We start from the raw sequence: 21,907 nt of genomic DNA on the forward strand, positions 1-21,907 counted from the left end.
GCAGCCATCATTGTTGTTTGGCGGGTCCGGGCTGGGGATTCGAACCTGCCACCTTAGGTGTATGTGGCTGGCGCCTTAGCCGCTTGAGCCACAGGTGCTGAGCCAATATGCCTAACTCTTTAGTGAACTTTTCTTTCATTTAATGTATTGTTTTCCTAGTTTCTTTGAGTTAGTTTTCAATTTTCTCTTGAATTTTATTGAATTTTCTTACAATCCATATTTAGAATTCTTTATCTGTAATTTCAATATTTTAATTTTAGATCTGAAATCAATTTGCACCGAACCAGCACCTAGAATTGTGCAGTTCCATTTTCAATTTCACAATGTTTTTCTTGGCCAAGAATGCACTAAGTCGTCTCCAAGTTCGATACATTCACCAAACAATGGCAAGGGCAAGCCACCAGAAACAAACACCTGATTTTCATGATAAATATGGTAATGCTGTATTAGCTAGTGGAGCCACTTTCTGTATTGCTGTATGGACACATGCAGTGACACAAATTAGAATAGAATGGAACCTGTGCCCTGTTGGCAGAGTCACCCCAAAGGAATGGAGAGGTCAGTAATCATCCCAGCTGGTGTAATACTGAATTGTTACAGAACCAACTCATAATTGATGCCAAGTAAATGCTGTATACCCATTAAAATATGGCATTATTGAAATAAAGCACGTTTGAAACCTTCAAAAACTATATTTTCATTTTAGTTGGTATCCATTGCTAGAGATCTGGTATTCCCTTTTGTGGGTGTCATTTTTCTCTGATTTTTTCATACTTCTGGAGTTCTTTCACTTATTCCTTCTTATCTGGAGAAGCTGTTGTTTTTGTTTTTGGATTTTCTATTGTTTAGATGGGGGATTTTTTTCCTCCACCATACTTATATGGGTATATTTGTAGGATATGTTGGGTAAGAACCTTTGGCTTTGATTGTGGGTGTTTTGACAAAATCAATGTATACAAATCAGTAACATTCCTGTACACCAAAAACAATCAAGACAATAGTCAAATCAAAGACTCAATACCATTCATAGTAGCTGCAAAAAAATAGCTAAGAATATACATAACTAGGGAGCTGAAAGATCTCTACAAAAAGAAGTATGAAATACTAGGAAAAGAAATTGCAGAGGATACAACAAGTGGACAAACATATCATGCTCATGGATCACTAGAATCAACATTGATTCAATGGAATGCTCATTGAAATGCCAGTGTCATATTTCACAGATCTAGAAAAAATAATTCTATATTTTGTTTAGACCCAGAAAACAACCAAATAGCCAAGGCAATCTTAGGCAGAAGGAACAAATATAGAGGCATCACATTATCAGACTTGGAACTATGCTACAAGGTTATAGTAACCAACACAGCATGGTACTGGTACAAAAATAGAGACACAGACCAAGGAAACAGGATAGAAAACTCAGATATAAAACCACACACATATAGCCAACTGATCTTTGACAAAGCAGACAAAAAATACACACTGAGGGAAAGAATCCCTAGCCAATAAATGGGGTTGGGAAAATTGGATAGTCACATGCTAAAGAATGAAACAAGATTGGTACCTCACCACTCACAAAAATTAATTCAAGATGGTTAAAAGATTTAAATGTAAGGCATCAAACCATAGGAATTCTGGAAGAAAGTGTTGGAAAAATTCTTCTGGAATTATTGGCTCAGGCAAAGAGTTTATGAACAAGACTCCAATGGCAATCACAGCAACAACAAAAACAAATGAATGGGACTTTATTAAGTTAAAAAGTTTCTTCACGGCCAAGGAAATAATCAACAAAGCAAATAGACAAGCCACAGAATGGGAGAAAATATTCAGAAGCTATACACCAGATAAAAAGCTAATAACCAGACTCTATAAAGAACTCAAGCAAATCAGCAAGGAAAAAAGTCAAACAACCGCATCAAAAAATGGGCAAAAGACATGAACAGAAGCTTTTCAAAAGGAGGTAGACAAATGGCCGACAAACATATGAAAAAGTGCTCAATATCACTAATCACTAGGGAAATGCAAGCTAAAACCACAATGAGGGTGTGCTCCCACCTAATGGGCACAATGTAAGGGGATATGGCACACCTCCTGGGTGTGGGGCACAACGACATGAGGACCTTACCTAACAAACACAAGCCTTGCAACCTAATTATTTGTACCTGCATATTAATCTGAAAAAAGAAAAAACTGCAGTGAGATATCGCCTTACCCCTGTCAGAATGGCTTTCATTGGAAAGTCCAAAAGTAATAGGTGTTGTGGCGTGGATGCGGAGAGAAAGGAATACTTACGTCCTGCTGGTGGGACTGCAAATTGGTGCAACCTCTATGGAAAACAGTATGGAGATACCTCAACAAACTAAAACGAGACCTCCCATTTGATCCAGCAATCCCACTACTAGGCACTTACCCAACGGAAAGACGTCATTTTTATCAAAAAGACACCTGTACTCAAATATCTATTGCAGCACAATTCACAAGTGCAAAGATATGGAATCAACCCAAGTGCCCATCGGTTCAAGAGTGGATTAACAAAATGTGGTGTATGAATACTGTGGAATACTACTCATCCATGAAGAAGGAAAGCGTATACCTTTTGCAACAATTTGGATGGAAATGAAGACCATTCCTGAAAGAAATATCTAAAGAATGGAAAAACAAACACCACGCGTACTTACTATTAAATTGGAACTAACTGAAGGTTGCCAGAGGGATGGAAAACTTAATGGAAATCAAACAGAGGGGCGGGAGTAGATTGGATGGGTGAACACTATCTGGGTAACAGGCACACTTATAACCATGACTCAAGCATTGTAAATGTGATCCATGTAACCAAAATAATATTTGTACCCCTATAATACTAGGAAATGTTTTAAAAAAAAACCCAACCCCCTGCTTAGCTGGTGCTTGTAGTACAGCCAGCAGGAGCTGCTCTCAGCTACGATTCTTGCCTTAGCAACACCAGAGTGAGGTTCTGTTTATTGAGGATGCCCCGCCCAGCCTGTATTCATAGTAGTAATAAAAGCTACTGCTTACTAAGAGGTTTATATACTTCATTCCAATTAATCTTCACAGTGAGGCTATAGGGAGGGTACTACACACGATCGTTATCTCTATTGTATTGATGAAGAACCTGAGGCTCACAGAGGTTAAATGACTTTCTTTTTTTTCTTTTTTTTGAGACAGAGCCTCAAGCTATCCCCCTGGGTAGAGTGCCGTGGCATCACAGCTCACAGCAACCTCCAACTCCTAGGCTCAAGCGAGTCTCCCGCCTCTGCCTCCTAAGTAGCTGGGACCACAGGTGCCCGCCACAACGCCCGGCCAAAATGGTTGCAGCCGTCATTGTTGTTTGGCGGGTCCGGGCTGGGGATTCGAACCCGCCACCTCAGGTGTACGTGGCTGGCGCCCTAGCCGGTTGAGCCACAGGCACCAAACCGGTTAAATGACTTTCAAAGTCACACAGTTAGTAAGGGGCAGATCTCTGGTGTGCTTAACCAGTGGGTGCATAACCATAAATATTACTCTATTGTATTTTTGTATAAATAGGAACAATAGTTCCTATATGATTAAGAATCCTATAAACAGGCTCGGTGCCTGTGGCTCAAGCGGCTAGGGCGCCAGCCACATACACCTAGGGTGGCGGGTTCGAATCCCCAGCCCGGACCCGCCAAACAACAATAATGGCTGCAACCAAAAAATGGCCGGGTGTTGTGGCGGGCGCCTGTGGTCCCAGCTACTTGGGAGGCCGAGGCAGGAGCCTTGCTTGAGCCCGGGAGTTGGAGGTTGCTGTGAGCAGTGAAGCCATGGCACTCTATCTAGGGGGACAGCTTGAGGCTCTGTCTCAAAAAAAAAAAAAAGAATCCTATAAACAGGCGGTGCCTGTAGCTCAATGGGTAGGGCACCGGCCTCCTACACCCAGGCTGGCAGGTTCCAGTCTGGCCCCAGTCAGCTAAGCAACAGTGACAACTGTAACAACAAAAAAATAGCCAGGGCATTGTGGTGGGCACTTGTAGACCCAGCTACTTGGGAGACTGAGGCAAGAGAATCAGTTATACCCAAGAGTTTGAGGTTACTGTGAGCTGTGACGCCACAGTACTCTACCCATGCAACAGCTTGAGACTCTGTCTCAACAAAAAAACAAGGAATACTATAAACAGTGTAATGTAAGGACTCTCTAATCAAGTGAAAGCCTCAAGGGGATAAAACTGTCCCATGCCTGGCTTGGTACAGTTTACACACTGGGCTTGCATTACTAGTGAAGTAAGGTGTTTCTAGTGTTTTTTAAGTTGTGTGGAATATTTCAATGTTTTGACGGCTGTGAAAGTCAAAACCTTTCCAGGATTTATCCTATCACAATCCCTGGGCTAGTAGATTATCAAAACAGAGTCATCTTACAGAGTATGGCAGTGTTCAGTGAGATTTGCTACAAGTTTTTGCACAAGTTCAGACTTTATGGGAACAATACTTCTCTAAACTTAGATCTTTAGAAGATGTCTTGGACGGTGCCTGTGGCTCAGTGGGTAGGGCACCGGCCCCATATACTGAGGGTGGCAGATTCAAACAGGCCCCAGCCAAACTGCAATAAAAAATACCTGGGCTGGCTCAACGCCTGTGGCTCAAGCAGCTAAGGCGCCAGCCACATACACCTAGGTGGTGGGTTCGAATCCAACTCAGGCCCGCCAAACAACAATGACGGCTGCAACCAAAAAATAACCGGGCATTGTGGTGGGTACCTGTGGTCCCAGCTACTTGGGAGGCAGAGGCAGGAGACTCGCTTGAGCCCAGGAGTTGGAGGTTGCTGTGAGCTGTGATGCCACAGCACTCTATCTAGGGGGACAGCTTGAGGCCCTGTCTCAAAGAAAAAAAAATAAGCCGGGCATTGTGGCAGGCGCCTGTAGTCTCAGCTACTCAGGAAGCTGAGGTAAGAGAATCACCTAAGCCCAAGAGCTGGAGGTTGCTGTGAGCTGTGACGTCACTGCACTCTATGAGGGTAATAAAGTGAGACTCTGTCTCTTAAAAAAAAAGAAGACGATGTCTTAAAAAAAAAAGAAGATGTCTTTTCCAATTACTATCTTCTCTAAGCATCCATAAAAAGAAACAGACTTTGATCCCAATTTATCTTATTTACATGACCCTACTGTCGTAAAGTGTTCGAATTCAAGTTATTATAAACTTGAATCGTAACAGGGAAAGGATCCAGAGTTTCCAGTCAGAGGAACAGTGGGCCAAGGAAGTCAGTTTTTCAGAGCTCAGCAGGTAAGTGATAAGATTTGTTTTATGTAGAAAGTAGAGATAGAAAAATTAACAACTCAAAGGGGGAAATTCATTTTGAAAAGTTGCTCCCTTGGTGGAGTGGAAGGAAAGAGGAGACATCAATGCTCCCCCTTTATAGGGTGAAGTGAGGTCTGCCAAGAAGTCCACACTTCCAGGTTTTATCAAACACCTATAATGGAAAACATTTGAGAAAACTCTATATATTTTTTTTAGACAGTCTTACTCTGTTACCTAGGCTAGTCCTGAGTAGCTGGGACTACAGGCACCTATCACAATGCCCAGCTAATTTTTCTTTTTAGTAGAGACAGGGTCTTCCTCTTGCTCAGGTTGGCCTCGAACCCCTGAGTTTTAGCTATCCTCATGCCTGGGCCTCCCAGAGTGCTAGGATTATAGGTGAGCCACTGTGCCCAGCCGAGAAAACTCTATTAACCGTGCCATTCTGCAGTCATCACTGTTACAACACTGTGATAGAAATCATTTTGGCAAAATCTTAAAATTACAAAAGAATCATTATTAGTATTAATTTCATGTTATTAAAAGATTGCTGCAGGGATGCCTGCCAGAAAGGGTGAGCCTGACAGGAATGAAACTTGCTCCTGTCAGGACAGGTCTGGGATAACCCCAGAGGTGCCCAAAGAAGGCCTAGGTGTGTTGCAGCTCTCGAAAGCTAATAATGACTGGTGTGAAGGGGACAGAACTCCAAGTGGCTAAATTCTATAGAGTGGCCAGGGACTGAAAGGGATTAACAGTAGCTTCTTAAAGGAAGAGACTATTAATCCAGGCAGGAGGGTGGTCGCAAGCCTGGTCTTGGGATCATGGATTTGAATTCTGACCCTGACATTGACTGTCTATGAGATCCTGGGCAAATCATGTAATCTCTCTAAACCTACAAAACTACCTCAATAGGGTTGCTGTGGGGCTTGTGATTGACATAACGTTTCTTTTTTTTTGAGACAGAGCCTCACTTTATCACCCTCAGTAGAGTGCCGTGGCATTACACAGCTCACAGCAACCTCCAACTCCTGGGCTTAGGTGATTCTCTTGACTTAGCCTCGGAGTAGCTGGGACTACAGGCGCCCACCACAACGTCCAGCTATTTCTTTGTTGCAGTTTGGCTGGGACCTGGTTTGAACCCACCATCCTGGGTATATGGGGCCGGCACCCCACCCACTGAGCCACAGGCGCCGCCCAGACATAATGTTTCTAACATGTTAAGCACAGTGCCAGTTGCAGCGAAAGCATTTCCTATGTTTCTACTCTGATCATAACACTACTCTTGAAAGGAAGTCCTGAGTATATGTTTTTCCCAGAAGGAACTGGAGATTATCCTAGGGAGAGGGATGATAGAAGCATAAGGTTAATTAAAAGATTGCTGCAGGCTTGCAGCATAATGTATTTCTGCCAAATAATAATGTTTATTATTTATATATTATTTTTAGTCCATGCTGGGTCAAGGAGTATTAGGAGGGAGAGAGTAGCAGAGGGGTGAGGAAAGCAGAGGTCAACTCGGTTTAAAACTAGAGGTCACGTGTTGATTGAGTTTTTGGTAAGTACACACCATCTGAATATATGCGATTCAGAGTAGTCTCAGAGACTCTCTATGATCAGAAAATAACTTTGCAAAAATGACCCAAAAGGCCAGGTGTGACCCAAAAGGCTCACACATGTAATCTGAGCACTTAAGGAGGCTGAGACGTGAGGATCACTTGAGACCAGGAGTTAAGGACCAGCCTGGGCAACACAGAAAGACCATGTCTCAACAAAAAAGGAAGGAAGGGAGGGAGGGAAGGAAAGAGAAAGGGAAGACAGAAAGAAAGAGAGAGAGAGAGGGGAGGGAGGGAAGAAAGAAAGAGGAAAGGGAAGAAAAGAGGGAGGGAAGGAAGGAAGGAAAGGAAGGGAAGGAAAGAAAGGAAGAGAAAGATTAGCTGGGTATAGTGGTGAATGCCTATAGTCCTAGCTACTTGGGAGGCTGAAGCAATAGGATCACTTGAGCCCAGGAGCTTGAGGTTGCAGTGAGCTATGATGATGCCACTGCACTCTAGCCAGGGCTACAGAGCAAGACTTATCACTACCAAAATTTATTTTTAAAAAGACCCAATAGAAGCTTTTGACACTGAACTTCTGTTTGAGGGACTGTTTGAGAATGAAGCAAGCTCTTTTTCTGTTAAAATGATATTCTATCAATTTCTCTAGGGAAGACCAGGGACTTAAAGCTGCCTTCTATAGTTTTGCCTATTACCTTGTGGTTTTCTTTTCGTTGCGTGAAAAAAAAAAAAATGCCCTAATGCTAAAAGTACTTTGGACTGAGTCAGAACAGGGTTGTTTAATTAAAAACTACAAGTATTGCTGTTTTAGCCGGGATGATTCATCTGGGACCTTATTTTAAATGCTAAATAGACAGAAGGAAGGTTCATAAAATCATTGTAAACCAAAGTACAATACCAACTGCATGCTTCTTCTCCCGGTAGTTTCGACGTGAATTTTTTAAAGATGGCATGGAAGAGCAGCAGTGTAATGCAAATATATAGATTTCTTCTTTCAGTAATTGTTTTTCTGCCGAATGAGATGACAGGTAAGTTAATATTCTTTTTGGCCTCTTTTCATAGATAAAGAGAAATTTCACATTTAGAAAAAATCAGTGGTAGGCTGGGCACGGTGATTCATGCCTACAATCCCAGCACTCTGGGAGGCCAAAGCGGGCAGATCGCCTGAGCTAGAGTGAGACCCAGTCTCTAAAAATATCCAGGTGTTGTGGCAGGCGCCTGTAGTCTCAGCTACTTGGGAGGCTGAGGCAAGAGAATAGCTTGAGCCCAAGAGTCTGAGGTTGCTGCGAGCTGTGACGCCACAGCACTCTACCGGGGGTAACAAATTGAGACTCTGTCTCAAAAATAAATAAATAAATACATAAAAATTAAAAATTCAGTGGGCATTGGGTATATCCTTAAATTCCATATTGGAATGTCTATGCAGTTGGTATGGCTCACAGTATAGGAGTCACATAATAAAAAACCAAATGGAAAAATACTGTTTTTAGGGTTCTAATATTACAAGACAAGGTGAAGTATTCTATTCTCTCCAGAGCCATAGCCAGAATTTTCCTACATTTTAATGCATTTCGTTACTAATCTTACCCCAGATGATCTTCTGTTGGTTTGAGCATATGACTCGCTTGAAAATCTTTTCTGTGTTTGCTCCCTACCCCTACCTGTAAATAGTTTCCCCACTTTCCCTGGCTTTAAATACTATACATAGTCATTGTGAGATAAATTAGACAATGTATAAAAGGAGAAAGAAAAGTAAAAATCTCCCCAAAGCCCATCATCCAGAGATAACCACTCAACGTCTTGACATATATTCTTCCAGATTTTTAAAAAATACTAAGCATCAATCCCATTATCTTTATCAGTAGCTTATACTTTACAAAAAAGTTAATATATATTTTTAATTAATTAATTTTTTTTGAGACAGAGTGTCTCTACCCTGTCACCCAGAGTAGAGTGTCGTGGCATCACAGCTCACAGCAACCTCAAACTCTTGGGCACAAGGGATCCTCTTGCCTCTGCCTCCTGAGTAGCTGAAAAGTTACTGTATTACTGAAAAGTTAACATATTAAGAAATGTCAACTAGGATGCTGATTTGAGGCATTTAAAGGTCTTTTTTAGTTTTTGTTATTTACTTCTGAATAAGGAAAATTAAAATTTAGGTATATTACTATGCAATAAATGTATTTCTAAAAATAGAGCCGAAAAAGAGAACTCCTATATACCCTGATCACCTACTCCACAAAATCTCATCTATCTACCAAAGCCTAGCTATTTAGACATCTTTTTGTTTTTGGAATGCCGCTAAAATAATATTGAGATATCAGAAAGACAAGACTGAGTTTGTCCATAATCCTATCACCTAATCCAGAAAGTGTCTGTGAGTCATTTTCCTCATGTACATATTCAATTTTGATGCATTTGTAGTAGTTGTTAGAGATGATTTATATTCTGCATTTCCACCTGCTATATTCGTGTCTTAAATATTTTTTTTTATTTTGCTATAGTCCTTTCATTTCTCCATTTCTACTCCCGTGCTTTCTACTTCTAACTCCATGAAGTAAGAAAATCAGATCTGGTATGTGTATGTAAATTCAATAGGTAGAGAAGTTTTTCTAAATCTTTCCTCCATGAATACACACACACACACACACACACACACACATATACATGTATATGTGTGTGTATATGTAATATATATATAATCCTTCTGTACATACTGGTTTCTAACCCAGTGGTTCTCAAACTTCACTGCACATTAGAATCACCTGGGGCCTTTTAAAAAAATCCAAGATTGCACTCACGTCAATTAATCAGATGTCTGGGGATGAGAGCCAGGTATCAATACTTTTGTAAAGACCCCCAGGTAATTCCAATTGCAGCAAAATTTGGTGACCACCATCTTTTTTTTTTTTGAGACAGAGCCTCAAGCTGTCCCCCTGGGTAGAGTGCTGTAGCATCACAGCTCACAGCAACCTCCAACTCCTGGGCTCAAGCGAGTCTCCTGCCTCAGCCTCCCAAGTAGCTGGGACTACAGGCGCCCACCACAACGCCTGGCCATTTTTTAGTTGCAGCCATCATTGTTGTTTGGTGGGCCCGGGCTGGATTCGAACCCGCCACCTTAGGTGTATGTGGCTGGCGCCTTAGCTGCTTGAGCCACAGGCGCTGAGCCGGTGACCACCATCTTAATTTTTTTTTTTTTTTTAGTTAATAATAAGTTATGGATCTTTTTCTGTATTAAAGTATATAGATCAACATGACTATTTTTAACTGTTGAGAGTACATATGTTTCACTAATAAAACGTAACTTATTTACCCAATCCCCTGTTGATGGACATCTAGGTTTTTTGCCGTGCATACCTTAATAGTTTCTTCCTATACCCCCAGGTTCTATTTTAACTGTGAACGGTAAAACCGAGAACTATATCCTGGACACTCGGCGTGGCTTTCAAGAATCTCTGAATTGTGCTGTTCAAAACCATACCAGGGAAGAAGAACTTCTCTGGTATCGAGAAGAGGGGAGAGTGGATTTGAAATCTGGAAACAAAATCAACTCCAGTTCCATCTGTGTCTCTTCCATCAGCGAAGATGACCACAGAGTTAACTTCACCTGCAGGCTGCAGAGTGATAAGACAGTGTCCATTTCAGTGATGCTGAATGTTATATGTGAGTAAAGGGAAAAGAAACTGCTCGTCAATCTGTCATGTCTGCACTACCTTAAAAACCTAGTTAAAAACTAGGTTTTGATATTGCCAAATTGGCAGATTTATGCTCCCATAACAAAGCATGAGAGTACTTACTTACCTATAAGCACTAAGTACCCTTAAACTCTTAAGAATTTGTTAGCCTCGTTTGAAATTTTATTTTCATTTTTTAAATTAAGAATGAGGGTATTGGGCCAGGTGAGGTGCCTCACACCTGTAATCCTACCATCCTGGGAGACCAACACAGGCGGATCCCTTGAACTCAGGAATTCAAGACCAGCCTGAGCAAGTGTGAGACCCTGTCTCTAAAAATAGCTGGTGTTGTGGCAGGTGCCTGTCGTCCCAGCTACTCAGGAGGCTGAGGCAGGAGGATCGCTTGAGCCCAAGAGTTTGAGGTTACTGCGAGCTATGATGATGCCATGGCACTCTACCTAGGGGGATAGAGTAAGATTCTGTCTCAAAAGAAAAGAATGAAGGTATTCACCTTTTCATAAGTAAAAGATATTCATGTGATTTTTATTTTCCTGTGAAATGCCTGCTTGTGTCTTTTATCCATTTCTCTGTTGAGTTATTTGTCTTTCTCTCACTAATATGTAGTGTAGGATTCTATCAGAGTACCCAAGAGGTAGCTTGCTGATAATCAGTTTTTACTAATTTGTTTAAAATATATAAAAAAAAGTTTCTTTGTCTAGGAACATGCAAATGATTCACTCTAGAAACTCAAGCTATGGGATGCCGCCATTTTCCAGAGCCGGGTCCCTCATCAGTTTCTTCACCCTTGTATCTCAGGAGCAATGGCATCAATTTTTCACAGAAAAGTTGGCTGAGCTCTTTGACGTCAAATGATTTTGATTTTTATTACTAGGTTCCAAATAAAGAGCTGTTTCTACCAGTCACACCACAGTATTATCCTATACCACATCCCTCACCATTCCCGCCTCCCTCATGCAGAACCAGCTTGCCATCCAAATAACCGTCATGACCTCCCCCATAGTGTCATTTAACAGTCCTCTATCCATATATAGTTCCACCAATGGGTTACCAATACCTGAAACCCAACCATTGAAGAGCTTCACCTTTTTGGTTTTAAATCCCTGGTCTCAAGCAACCCTCCCAAAGTCATGAAGCCTTCCTAAGGGAGACCCAGGAGAAATGCTGACAACGTGATTTGGTGACTTAAAGAAATTGTTTTCCATTTTCCAGCCCCAATCTACTTTTAAAATCATCTTTATAACAACCTCCTAAATATGATCGTTGCTAAGCATATGTGTATATACACACATACGTATATGTACATACACACCATTATGCATATGTATGTATATATACACACACGAGGCTGGGTGCAGTGGCTCATGCCTGTAAAACAGGCACTCTGGGAGGCAGAAATGGGCAGATCCCTTGAGCTCAGGAGTTTGAGATCAGATTGAGAGCGAGACTCCATCTCTACTAAAAATCGAAAAACTAGCTAGGTGTCATTGTAGGCACTTGTATTCCCAGCTACTCAGGAAGCTGAGGCAGGAGGATCACTTAAGCCCAAGAGTTTAAGGTTGCTGTGAGCTATGATGCCACAACACTCTACCTAGGGCACAGAGTGAGACTCTCTCATAAAAAAAAATATATATATATATATTTACACACTATATATGGCCAGTTGGTCAGTGATTCATAGTGACAATAGCTGACACAAGCTCATTAACTAATAAATCAAAATGAGCTCAAAATAATAGGACAAAGGGGTGGCACCTGTGACTCAAAGGAGTAGGGTGCCAGCCCCATATGCCGGAGATGGCGGGTTCAAACCCAGCTCTGGCCAAAAACTGCAAAACAAAACAAAACAAAACGGGACAAGGATGTCATGTACAATCCAAAGGAAGTATTGTTATTGTTATAAATAGCAGGTCAAGAGCTAAATGGAAGCTTGATAATACACTGTTTAAGGGGGAATGAGGAGAAATAGTTTTGCTCATATGTTGTTGCTAAAAGTAGAAATTGAGACCTACTCTTTTGGAATATCTATCAAAATTTAAAACGTGATTATATTAGGACTGAGAATTTCTCCTTCCAGATATTAACCTTGGAGAAATACATGCACATGTGCATAAAGAGATAAGACAAGAGTGTTTATAGTAGCATTAACACTCTAACGAAAACAACTTAATGTCCATCAAAGTACTCACTATTAAAAAATCATATATTATACTATAGCAATCTGCAAGCAATGAACTAGATCTCAATGTGGACATATCTCAAAACCATGGAGGTCATTAGAGAAATGAAATCTTTTATGTAAATCCTTCCCATGCTCCTAAAATAGTACAATATATTCCCTATGGGAACACTACATATATAGAAAACTCTCTTTTTTTTTTTTGTCCAATACATCTGCACTTTATTAAGGTTGAGCACCATGATATTTACGTATCTAAGCCTGTGTTACAGATTTCAGTGATGTTTAGATTCTGAATAATTTTTCCATAATTGTTAAGGATTTACACCAAACTCATAGCAGTGGGTATCTCAGGGGAGTTAGAAAGTGACCAGCCTGGACACCAAGAGGACTTTCACTTAATTTGAAATGTACTAATTTTTAAAGAGTGGGTATTCATATGTAGCTGATACACTTAAGTTAATTTTAAATCGTTAAATAAGAAGGAAATAATTAATAGGATCTGGCCACAAATGGAATTGTTGTATTTGGCAATCATGTTCTCTATTCCCGCAGCTTCCTACACCTCTGAATACCATATAATATCCTCCTTGGAAATGATACAGAATTCAAGCTCCTTCCAGAGCAACTCTTTGGAGAGAGTTATTAATAGCATACCCTACTCTGGGTCTAATTATTCGGTGTTTAAATTATACAAGCTCCTTTTTCCTGCTTCTCCACCTCTACTTTTTCCCTGGTTCCCACTTTTCCCACCATTTTGTCACTCTCCTGCATCTTTGCTGGAAAGTGCAAGGGCCTGGAGATAAATGTGTTTGACTATCTGTGGGTCTACAACTGCTCTTGTTGTGGAGGGAGTAAGGAGTTGCTCACATGGAGGAATGAGAGGGACTCTCTCACCGTCCATAGATGCCAGAGTTGTTGTGACGAGAACATCTCCTGGGAGGACATTATTTCTAGAGGATCACTGAGGAAATGCAAATAAGCATTGGTAAATAGTTGGCCAGGACAACGATTAAAGTGCAAAAATAAAACCCTCAAAACCACTGCCACCACAGTGATAATAATAGCTAAGCACTGTAGTAAATTCTTTACAGGAGTTATCTCATTTCTTCTTCACAGAAACTTATGAGATGAGTATTATTAGCCCATTTTTAGATAAGAAAACTGAGGATTTAGCAGTTAAGTAACTATCTTCAAGTGGTAGAGATGAAATTAGGATGAAATCAGGACTATCTTCAATGCCTGCCTGCCTTATTTTTATTTTTTTGACAGAGTCTCATGTTTTCACCCTCAGTAGAGTTACTGAGAGTCATAGTTCACAGTAACCTCCAATTCTTGGGTTCAAGTGATCCTCTTGCCTTAGCCTCCCAAGTAGCAGAGACTATGGGTTCCTGCCACAATGCCCGGCTAGTTTTTCTGTTTTTAGTAGAAATAAAGTCTTACTCTTGCTCAGGCTGGTCTCGAATTCCTGAGCTTAAGCGCTCCACCTACCTTGGCCTCCCAGAGTGCTAGAATTCCAGGTATGAGCCACTGCACTTGGCCAATGCTTGCCTTCTTAATATTGTACTATTTTATCTAACGCTAGCATGCGTTGGTTTATTAACTCTCAGAGAACAAAAACCCAAGGCTTGTGCTTCTGGCTAGTATTACAAATTGTCTACTTGGTATGGATTTATTATCATATTATGTTCATAATCATATATTGTTTCTTGGTGTGTCTTCAACACATTAGAAGTTCTGTGGGATTTGGAACTGGATGTGTTATTTTGTGTTACATCCCCAGCTCCTAGCCCAGTGATCTGCACAATATAGGTGCTCAAAAATTCATATCCAATGAGTAAATGCCTAAAGGAAGACCTCGAACTACCGCTTATCTGTTAATTAAATCTAAATGCTTGAGTCTTGCAGTTCCTCCTCTCCTAAGTGGAAACAACTTCCAAACAGTTGAGGAAGGCAGTTCCGTGAATTTGGTTTGCAACGTGAAATCCAATCCCCAGGCTCAAATGATGTGGTACAAAAATAACAGCATCCTGAATTTAGAGAAAAACCATCATCAAATCCACCAGACAAGTGAGTCTCTGCAGCTGTCAATTACCAAAGTCAGGAAATCTGACAATGGAACCTACAACTGTATTGCAAATTCATCTCTGAAAGTGGAAACCATGGACTTTCACCTGATTGTTAAAGGTAACTCTTTTTAAGGAATAACCAACGCAGAGCAAAACTCAGACTAGATGCTCAGTAAATATTTTTGGCGAAACAAATAATAATGACAATTATAATTAGTAGCTAGGGTTTTCTTGAGGAATTATCCCCATCCAAGGAATTCTCCACTAAGAAACTGAATCCGTCTTTTTAGGGAAGTTATGCCCATTCCATAGAGGACACTGCTTTTTGAGCAAAGATCTTTTTCTAGAACCAACTGTAGAAAACAATTGGGCAACAAGGTATGTAGAAACTGGATTTCTGAGTTCACAGCCCAATGACCAACAGAAGAGAAGTAAAAACAAACAAATAAAAAACCCAAGAACCCCCCCCCAAAAAAAAACCCACTATGGGTCAAGGGAGGTGGCTCACCTCTGTAATCCCAGTACTCTGGGAGGCCGAGATGGGTGTTTTGCTTGAGCTCACGAGTTCAAGACCAGCTTAAGTAAGAGCGAGACCCATCTCTACCAAAAATAAAAAACTGAGGCAAGAGGATTGCTTCAGCCCAAGAGTTTGAGATGCTGTGAGCTATGATGACACCACGGCACTCTACCTGGTGTGACAGCTTGAGACTCTGTCTCGAAAAAAGCACCACAAAGAAGGAAATTGGTGACTAGTAAGAAAATGGATCTCTGGCTCAGTGCCTGTAGCTCAGTGGCTAGGGCGCCAGCCACAGACACCGGAGCTGGAAGGTTTGAATCCAGCTGGGCCCGCCAAACAACAATGACAACTACAACCAAAAAATGGCTGGGTGTTGTGGCAGGAGCCTGTAGCCCCAGCTCCTCGGGAGGCTGAGGCAAGAGAATTGCTTAAGAGTTTGAGGTTGCTGTGAGCTATGATGCCACTGGCACTCTACTGAGGGTGACAAAGTGACTCTGTCTCAGAAAAAAAAAAAACGAAAATGGATCTCCAAAATCACTCCTAACTCGTACTCTAACCTGGAGGCTTATAGAAAGAGGGAGGGAACAAACACAAGCTTTTCTCTTGGCTTCATGCTTCATCCACCCAGGTTAATCATCTCTGCACTAACAGAGAACAAATGAATCTCTGGGTGTTTTTCCCTCCTCGGATTTCTTACTCAAACAAAAAGAGAAAGGCGAGCTACCTGGTGTAGCAGATGCTAAACTGCTCATACACAACATTTTCTGGTCTTGGGCCAGTACTCGAGAGTCAGCCCAGCAAGCCGAGGCTCCTGTATCTTGTCAGACCATTATTCACTTTGTCATTTGCCTCCCTGTACCCACTCATTGCCTTTTTTGCCAGTCCCCAGGCAGCCAACTGAACCCCAGCCAGGAATGTTGGATTGATGTAATCAATGCTCCCCCCGGAGTAGAGGGTCTGGGATATGAACAGAGTAGCTGGTGGGGAGGAAGAGCTGCTGGTGGTTGAATGCCCGTGATTGCCGGCATGTCGGAGCAGTGACAGTATACCCAGGGGCTGCTTGCTTTAAAAACCAAACCCATAAATATCCTAAGTACTCACAGGGTAGAAGCAGTGGGATAGCCTGTGGCTATTCACCTCCACCGAGACCACAAAAGCATGGTGGAATGGGCCTCACATCTCAACTTGGTTGTGAAGACCACACTTACAGAAGAGGGAATGCTATGATCTCTCTCGGTTCAGAAGACATCATCATTGCTCTATGGCACGTTAAAAAAAAAACCAACCGAACATTCAGCTTGTGTGGCAATCAGGATGCCAGCTTGGCAAATTGGCTTTCAGGTGGGCAGAAACTTGTTTGGGGTGGAGTTCTTCCAAACCAACTTGTTTTTCTTATTTCTTCTTGCTTTGTTATTCCCCTGGCTGTTGGCTGTCTTTGTAACAGAAGCTGTCCGCTGCTGGTGTTCAGGCTCAGTGCCGAGTTTTTCATGACTCCTCTGCTCGGTGGGGTTGTTCCTAAATGAGGCCATGCAAAGGTGGAAATGACATTACAGTCGTTAATCAAGCACAAGATTTAGAACATGTGTTGGAATTATTTTACTGTAACAAAAATGGGAGAGGTGGAATATCAGGTCTGGTTATAAACAACAACATAAAATGGGGGGGGCGGTGGTAGTGCAGTTAGATAGTTACACTTGCCAAAGTCACTTTCAACGGCAACTTGGAATCCAAAGCAAGCCAGAGGGTCAGGCAGTTTATTTTAGCTTATTGATGGAATGATAGCTTTCATTTTATTTGGCTTAGTAAAAATATTCCCACCGGTGACTGAATACTTTTCCTGATCATCCCACATTCACTTCCCCTTTGATACATTTCCTTGGCATGCAAGCAGAGGGGCTCCCCAGTACGGTGAAGGCTTTGGGGGTACATCCCAGAACTGGCTATGACCTCTATAGGAGTAGAGGCCTGTTGAGCCAAGTTTCTCGAGAGGCTTGGTATGACCCTCATGAGAATAATTTTTAGGAATAAGCAAGAGAGGGCAAACGTTTAATCCACTAACTCCCCAAAATTATCCCGAGCTGGTAAGTCATAGGGAAGAAAATGACTAAAGGTAATTGGTTTGTAATTTTATAATTATGGGGAGAGGGATAAACCCTATTTCATAATCTTGAGGTATATAGAAAGTAGCCTTTGAAATTAGATTTATCTAAAGTCACTTTTTCCCTTCCTCTCTGGTTTATACCACTCATATGCCCTGGCATCACCCTGTTTCCTTTGCAATTCTTATCTCAATCTGGAGTTTTTGTTTGTTTAATGTTTGTCTCCCCGGCTAGAATATGAGCTTCATGCAGGCAAAGGAGCTCTCCAGGTCTGTCCTAGTTTTTGCAGAGCTGAGCACAGTGCCTAATACGCATTTGTGGCTTAGTAAATATTTGTTGACCACACCTCAGTTCATAAACTCAATTGTATAATAAGTAGCACCCTCTCTGTTTACTTTAAATTTCTACAATTTTATCTAAACCATGATTGGAACCCCTTCCTCTCATTAGCTGGCATCAGAATCCAGGAACTTAGACAAAGTCATTTAAAAGCACTTTTCCTTTTCAGAGTCCCATCCTGTGTCCTATTAAACATATTAAAACACAGAACATTATGCATACATTTTGCTGTAAGAATTTTAAAAGGATTATTTAACTGGCATAGATTTTGAATTTTATGATTAAGTTATTAATTTTGTTCTTGAGGTTTAAACATTATTTACAATATGGGTTGTAGTTGACAAAGAGCTACATTTTTATAGATGTTTAAACATTTTTTAATTTTTTTTGAGACAGAGCCTCAAGCTGTCCCCCTGGGTAGAGTGCCGTGGCATCACAGCTCACAGCAACCTCCAACTCCTGGGCTCAAGCGAGTCTCCTGCCTCCGCCTCCCAAGTAGCTGGGACCACAGGCGCCCGCCACAACGCCCGGCTATTTTTTGGTTGCAGCTGTCATTGTTGTTTGGCGGGTCCGGACTGGGGATTCGAACCCGCCACCTTAGGTGTACGTGGCTGGCGCCTTAGCCGGTTGAGCTATAGGCGCCGAGTCAACATTTTTTAATTTTGATTAATTTTGCCACTTTCTTTTTATACCTTGGAGCCAATACATTTCTTCCCCTACCTCTCTCCCCTCTTTTTTTTTTTTCTTTTGAGACAGAGTCTCACATCACCCTCGGTAGAGTGGCTGTGACATCTCAGCTCACAGCAACCTCCAACTCCTGGGCTTAAGTGATTCTCTTGCCTCAGCCTCCCAAGTAGCTGAGACTACAGGCACCCACCACAAGGCCAGCTATTTTCTTGTTGTAGTTGTTTAGTTGTTGTTTTAGCTGGCCCGGGCTGGGTTTGAACCTGCTACCTTCAGTGTATGTGGCTGGCACCGTAACCACTGTGCTATGGGCACTGAGCCTCTCTCCCCTTCTTAATCCAGAAGGCTCTCTCCTGTCTCTCTCTCTCTCTCTCTTTTTTCCCCTTTCTCTTCTTGCTATCAAAGCTTTTCTCTCTCTTTCTCCTTCTGGGATATCTCCCAGTATCTTTTGAGCTTTTCAAAAGGCAAGAAAACCACTGACTTCAATCTAGCTCTACTTTCTGTATGGCAAAAATTGTGGACGAATGGTCTATTTGTTTGGGGGGAGTTATTCCTACTATAATACATTGTTCTTCCACAAAGGAATGGATTCAAACCTTGCCTCTGCCATTCACTAGTTCTGTGATATTGACACTTAAACAAACATCTCAAAGCTCCTGGTTCCTTGTCTATAAAATGGTGACAACCTTTTGGGGTAGCTGGGAGAATTTAATTAAGAGGATGATACAGCGGAAAGCATCGGGGCTGGGACATCTGAGAAGCATAAAATGTTCATTCTCATTCCCTGTGTTTGCATTTCCAACAGAGAAAACCATAGCCGTACCGATGGAAGCCATCATTGCTGCGTGCGTTGTGGTCTTTCTAACGTTGTGCTTTGGAGTGATTGCACGAAGAAAAAGAATAATGAAGGTATCTAAACATTCTAAGCTATTTGGTAAAAACTCAGCTAAATAAAGGCAGAAACCAGGCTATATGAATGACTTGCATTAGGAACCATGCTTGGGCAAAGTGAAATGTGGCCTTTCTACTGTGAGATCTAAAATAAACTCGCTCAAGGGGATACCAATTGTATGTATGAGTAGAGCTTTACCAAGAATAGAAGTGGATATAGTCAAGGGCTGAATGAAAGTAGCTGTGGTGTTAGGGGTAGGGGATCTGGGGCTGATTTTTCCTCCTTTTAAATTTCCCTTGATTGTTGTACGGTGCTGCCTGTGGTGTAATAAATAAACGAGGAGAGGAACATCTGGTCTGGGGATACAGAGATCTGCATTAAAAAGATGGCATTTGCTGCTCACCTGTGGAGCTGAGCCAGCAGTGGGCTGGTTTAAATTGTTGCATAGTTAACCTCATTGGCTAGCATGATTCAGAGGAGGTGCATGCATATGTTAACACTGTGCATTTGACCCTGTCATTTAATCCAGTGCCAAAGGAGGGCAAATAGGCAGAAAGCCTTTAAGGAACGGCCAATATGCCCTAGGCGGAGTTCATCATTTAGCAAGGGCATTCTCTTTGAAACACATAATACATGGGCAATGATGTCTCCTAAGAAGAAATTCACCCCACTCCCTATTACAATCCAACTCAATTTTTCCTATATGTAAAAAACTGTCAGTGTGGTGGTGCGCGCCTGTAGCCCCAGCTACTTAAGAAGCTGAGGCAGGAGGATCCAGGAGTTTGAGACTAGCCCAGACAACGTACTGAGACTTCATCTCTAAACATAAAAAAGAAAAGGAAAAATACTCAGCAATCTAAGAATCCTGAAAGCATCCTGATTAAGAGTTACATCTTCTCCAAGTTCAATAAAAACTATTAATGTGGAAAAAAAAAAAAGAGAGAACTGAGGCAGTGCAGAGGTGGGTGTCTTTCCATGATACCTATCCCTGAGCCACTTGGATGAGTTCAAAAATGTTTATCCACGGGTCTTAGAAAAGCAGGCAAAGTTTTCTTCCAGCCTCTTGTGGGAGGTGGTCCTGGGTTGCCGAGTCTACCTGCTCTTCTAGGGCCAGTGCAGCAACATGGGGTGGTGGGGTGGGGGTGGTGGTGAATGGATCTTCAAAGTTGTCTATGTCTTCCCAATAACAGCACAAAATGAACAAGATTGTACAGAAATTCCAGGGATCAGTTTTATTTAAGGATGTGACTGTGGGCTTCACCCAGGAGGAGCTCCCGGTCCCTAGTCACAGGTCTCTGTATAGGGACATGATGCTGGAGAACTACAGCAACCTGGTCTCAGCAGGGTACTGTGTCACTAAACCAGAGAGGGTCTTCAGGCCGGAACAGGAGAGGAACCGTGGGCACTGGAGAAAAGAGTCCCCATGTGATAGCCACCCAGGCTCTTCCTGGCTCTGGCGCTTTCCCAGACTTCCCTTGTTTTGGATGACCTTGACAGTTTGCAAGAGTCCTGGTGAGACATTTGGAAAGCTGACCCCCTGAAAGAAAGGAACCAAAAAAACAAACCTACACATTTGTGGGAAGTTGTATTCGTGAATAACAAAATGCTGAATAAGGGACGAGGTAATGTAGTGGGAAAACCATTTAACTTGGACAAAAATTCTTTTCCTTCCAGAAAAGTATTCTGTCAGTGTAACTCTTTTGGAATGAGTTTCGACAGTGTATCAGAATTGGTTGTCAGTAAGAACAACTACTTCGGAAAAAAGCCTAATGAATGTAATGCCTGTGGGAAATTGCTACTCAGGGTTAGGCATGGGGAAAACTTATACTAAAGAGAAAAGTGAATGTTTTAACAATAAAAAAGAGAGAGAGAAAAGAAAAGCAGGCAAACTCATTGCCCCTGTCGTATGTGCTTTCAGCTCTGCAAACGAGAAGAAGACGCTCACAGTGGAACATCTCTGTAAGTACCCTAGGCTGGGGCCAACAATTTTCCACGAGCAGTTGGGTAGCAGTGGTGGGCGGTGGGCGTTATAAAGCTCCTTCCAGGCACATTCCTCAGCGATGGGAAGTGCTAGAGGTGAACAGAAGGTGAAGGAAATTCTGCCTCCACTTTAGAGGAAGACAAGCTGGAAGGTTGAGAACCATTTTGGTCCTAAGCCTACTCTCTCTTTAAGCAAGTTTGGCCCATGCTTGTGCAACTGCACTTTGTTGCCACACAATGTAAATGACTGAAAGAACCTGCCCTGGGGGAAGCCACTGCTCCCTACTCCACAATAAGGTCAGGAGCCACGTTCACTGTCATACTGCCTTCTCTGTGGGGCTGCCTTTTGTCTGCTGCCTCCAGCATCTGTGAAGTGACAAGAACAAAGGCATTCTCTCAGAGAGCCGGGATTTTGTTTTGATTTTTGTTGTTGTTGTTGTTGTTGCTTAAGCGCTATGATCATTATTGTAATTAATTTTCTGATTCATTTCAGATGAGAAAACTGAGATGCCATGCAACGCAGGAAGAGTTTTGTATCAGGACCGCCTCAATTTCTGTAGTCCCATCTGTATTTACTGCTATTATTAAATTCACTCCTGTCAAATTGTCAGAGGTTATGAAGAAGTGTTTCATTAGTC

At 41.9% G+C, this 21,907-nt stretch overlaps 1 protein-coding gene and 1 pseudogene across 1 annotated transcript; both read left to right on the forward strand.

The window, feature by feature from the left end:
* Nucleotides 1–305: 305 nt before the first annotated feature.
* Nucleotides 306–621, forward strand: LOC100950257 (annotated as a pseudogene).
* A 7,134-nt stretch (nt 622–7,755) lies between these two features.
* Nucleotides 7,756–21,252, forward strand: TMIGD1 (transmembrane and immunoglobulin domain containing 1). The gene is made up of 5 exons (XM_003800107.2): nt 7,756–7,846; nt 10,203–10,481; nt 14,598–14,876; nt 19,203–19,306; nt 21,208–21,252. Exons 1-5 carry the CDS (start codon nt 7,765–7,767, stop codon nt 21,250–21,252), a joined length of 789 nt encoding a protein of 262 aa, XP_003800155.1. The 5' UTR covers nt 7,756–7,764.
* Nucleotides 21,253–21,907: the final 655 nt, after the last annotated feature.

This window comes from Otolemur garnettii, unplaced genomic scaffold (genome assembly GCF_000181295.1).
Source record: "Otolemur garnettii isolate 467f Iridium unplaced genomic scaffold, OtoGar3 scaffold00166, whole genome shotgun sequence".
In the NCBI taxonomy this organism is placed as follows: domain Eukaryota; kingdom Metazoa; phylum Chordata; class Mammalia; order Primates; family Galagidae; genus Otolemur; species Otolemur garnettii.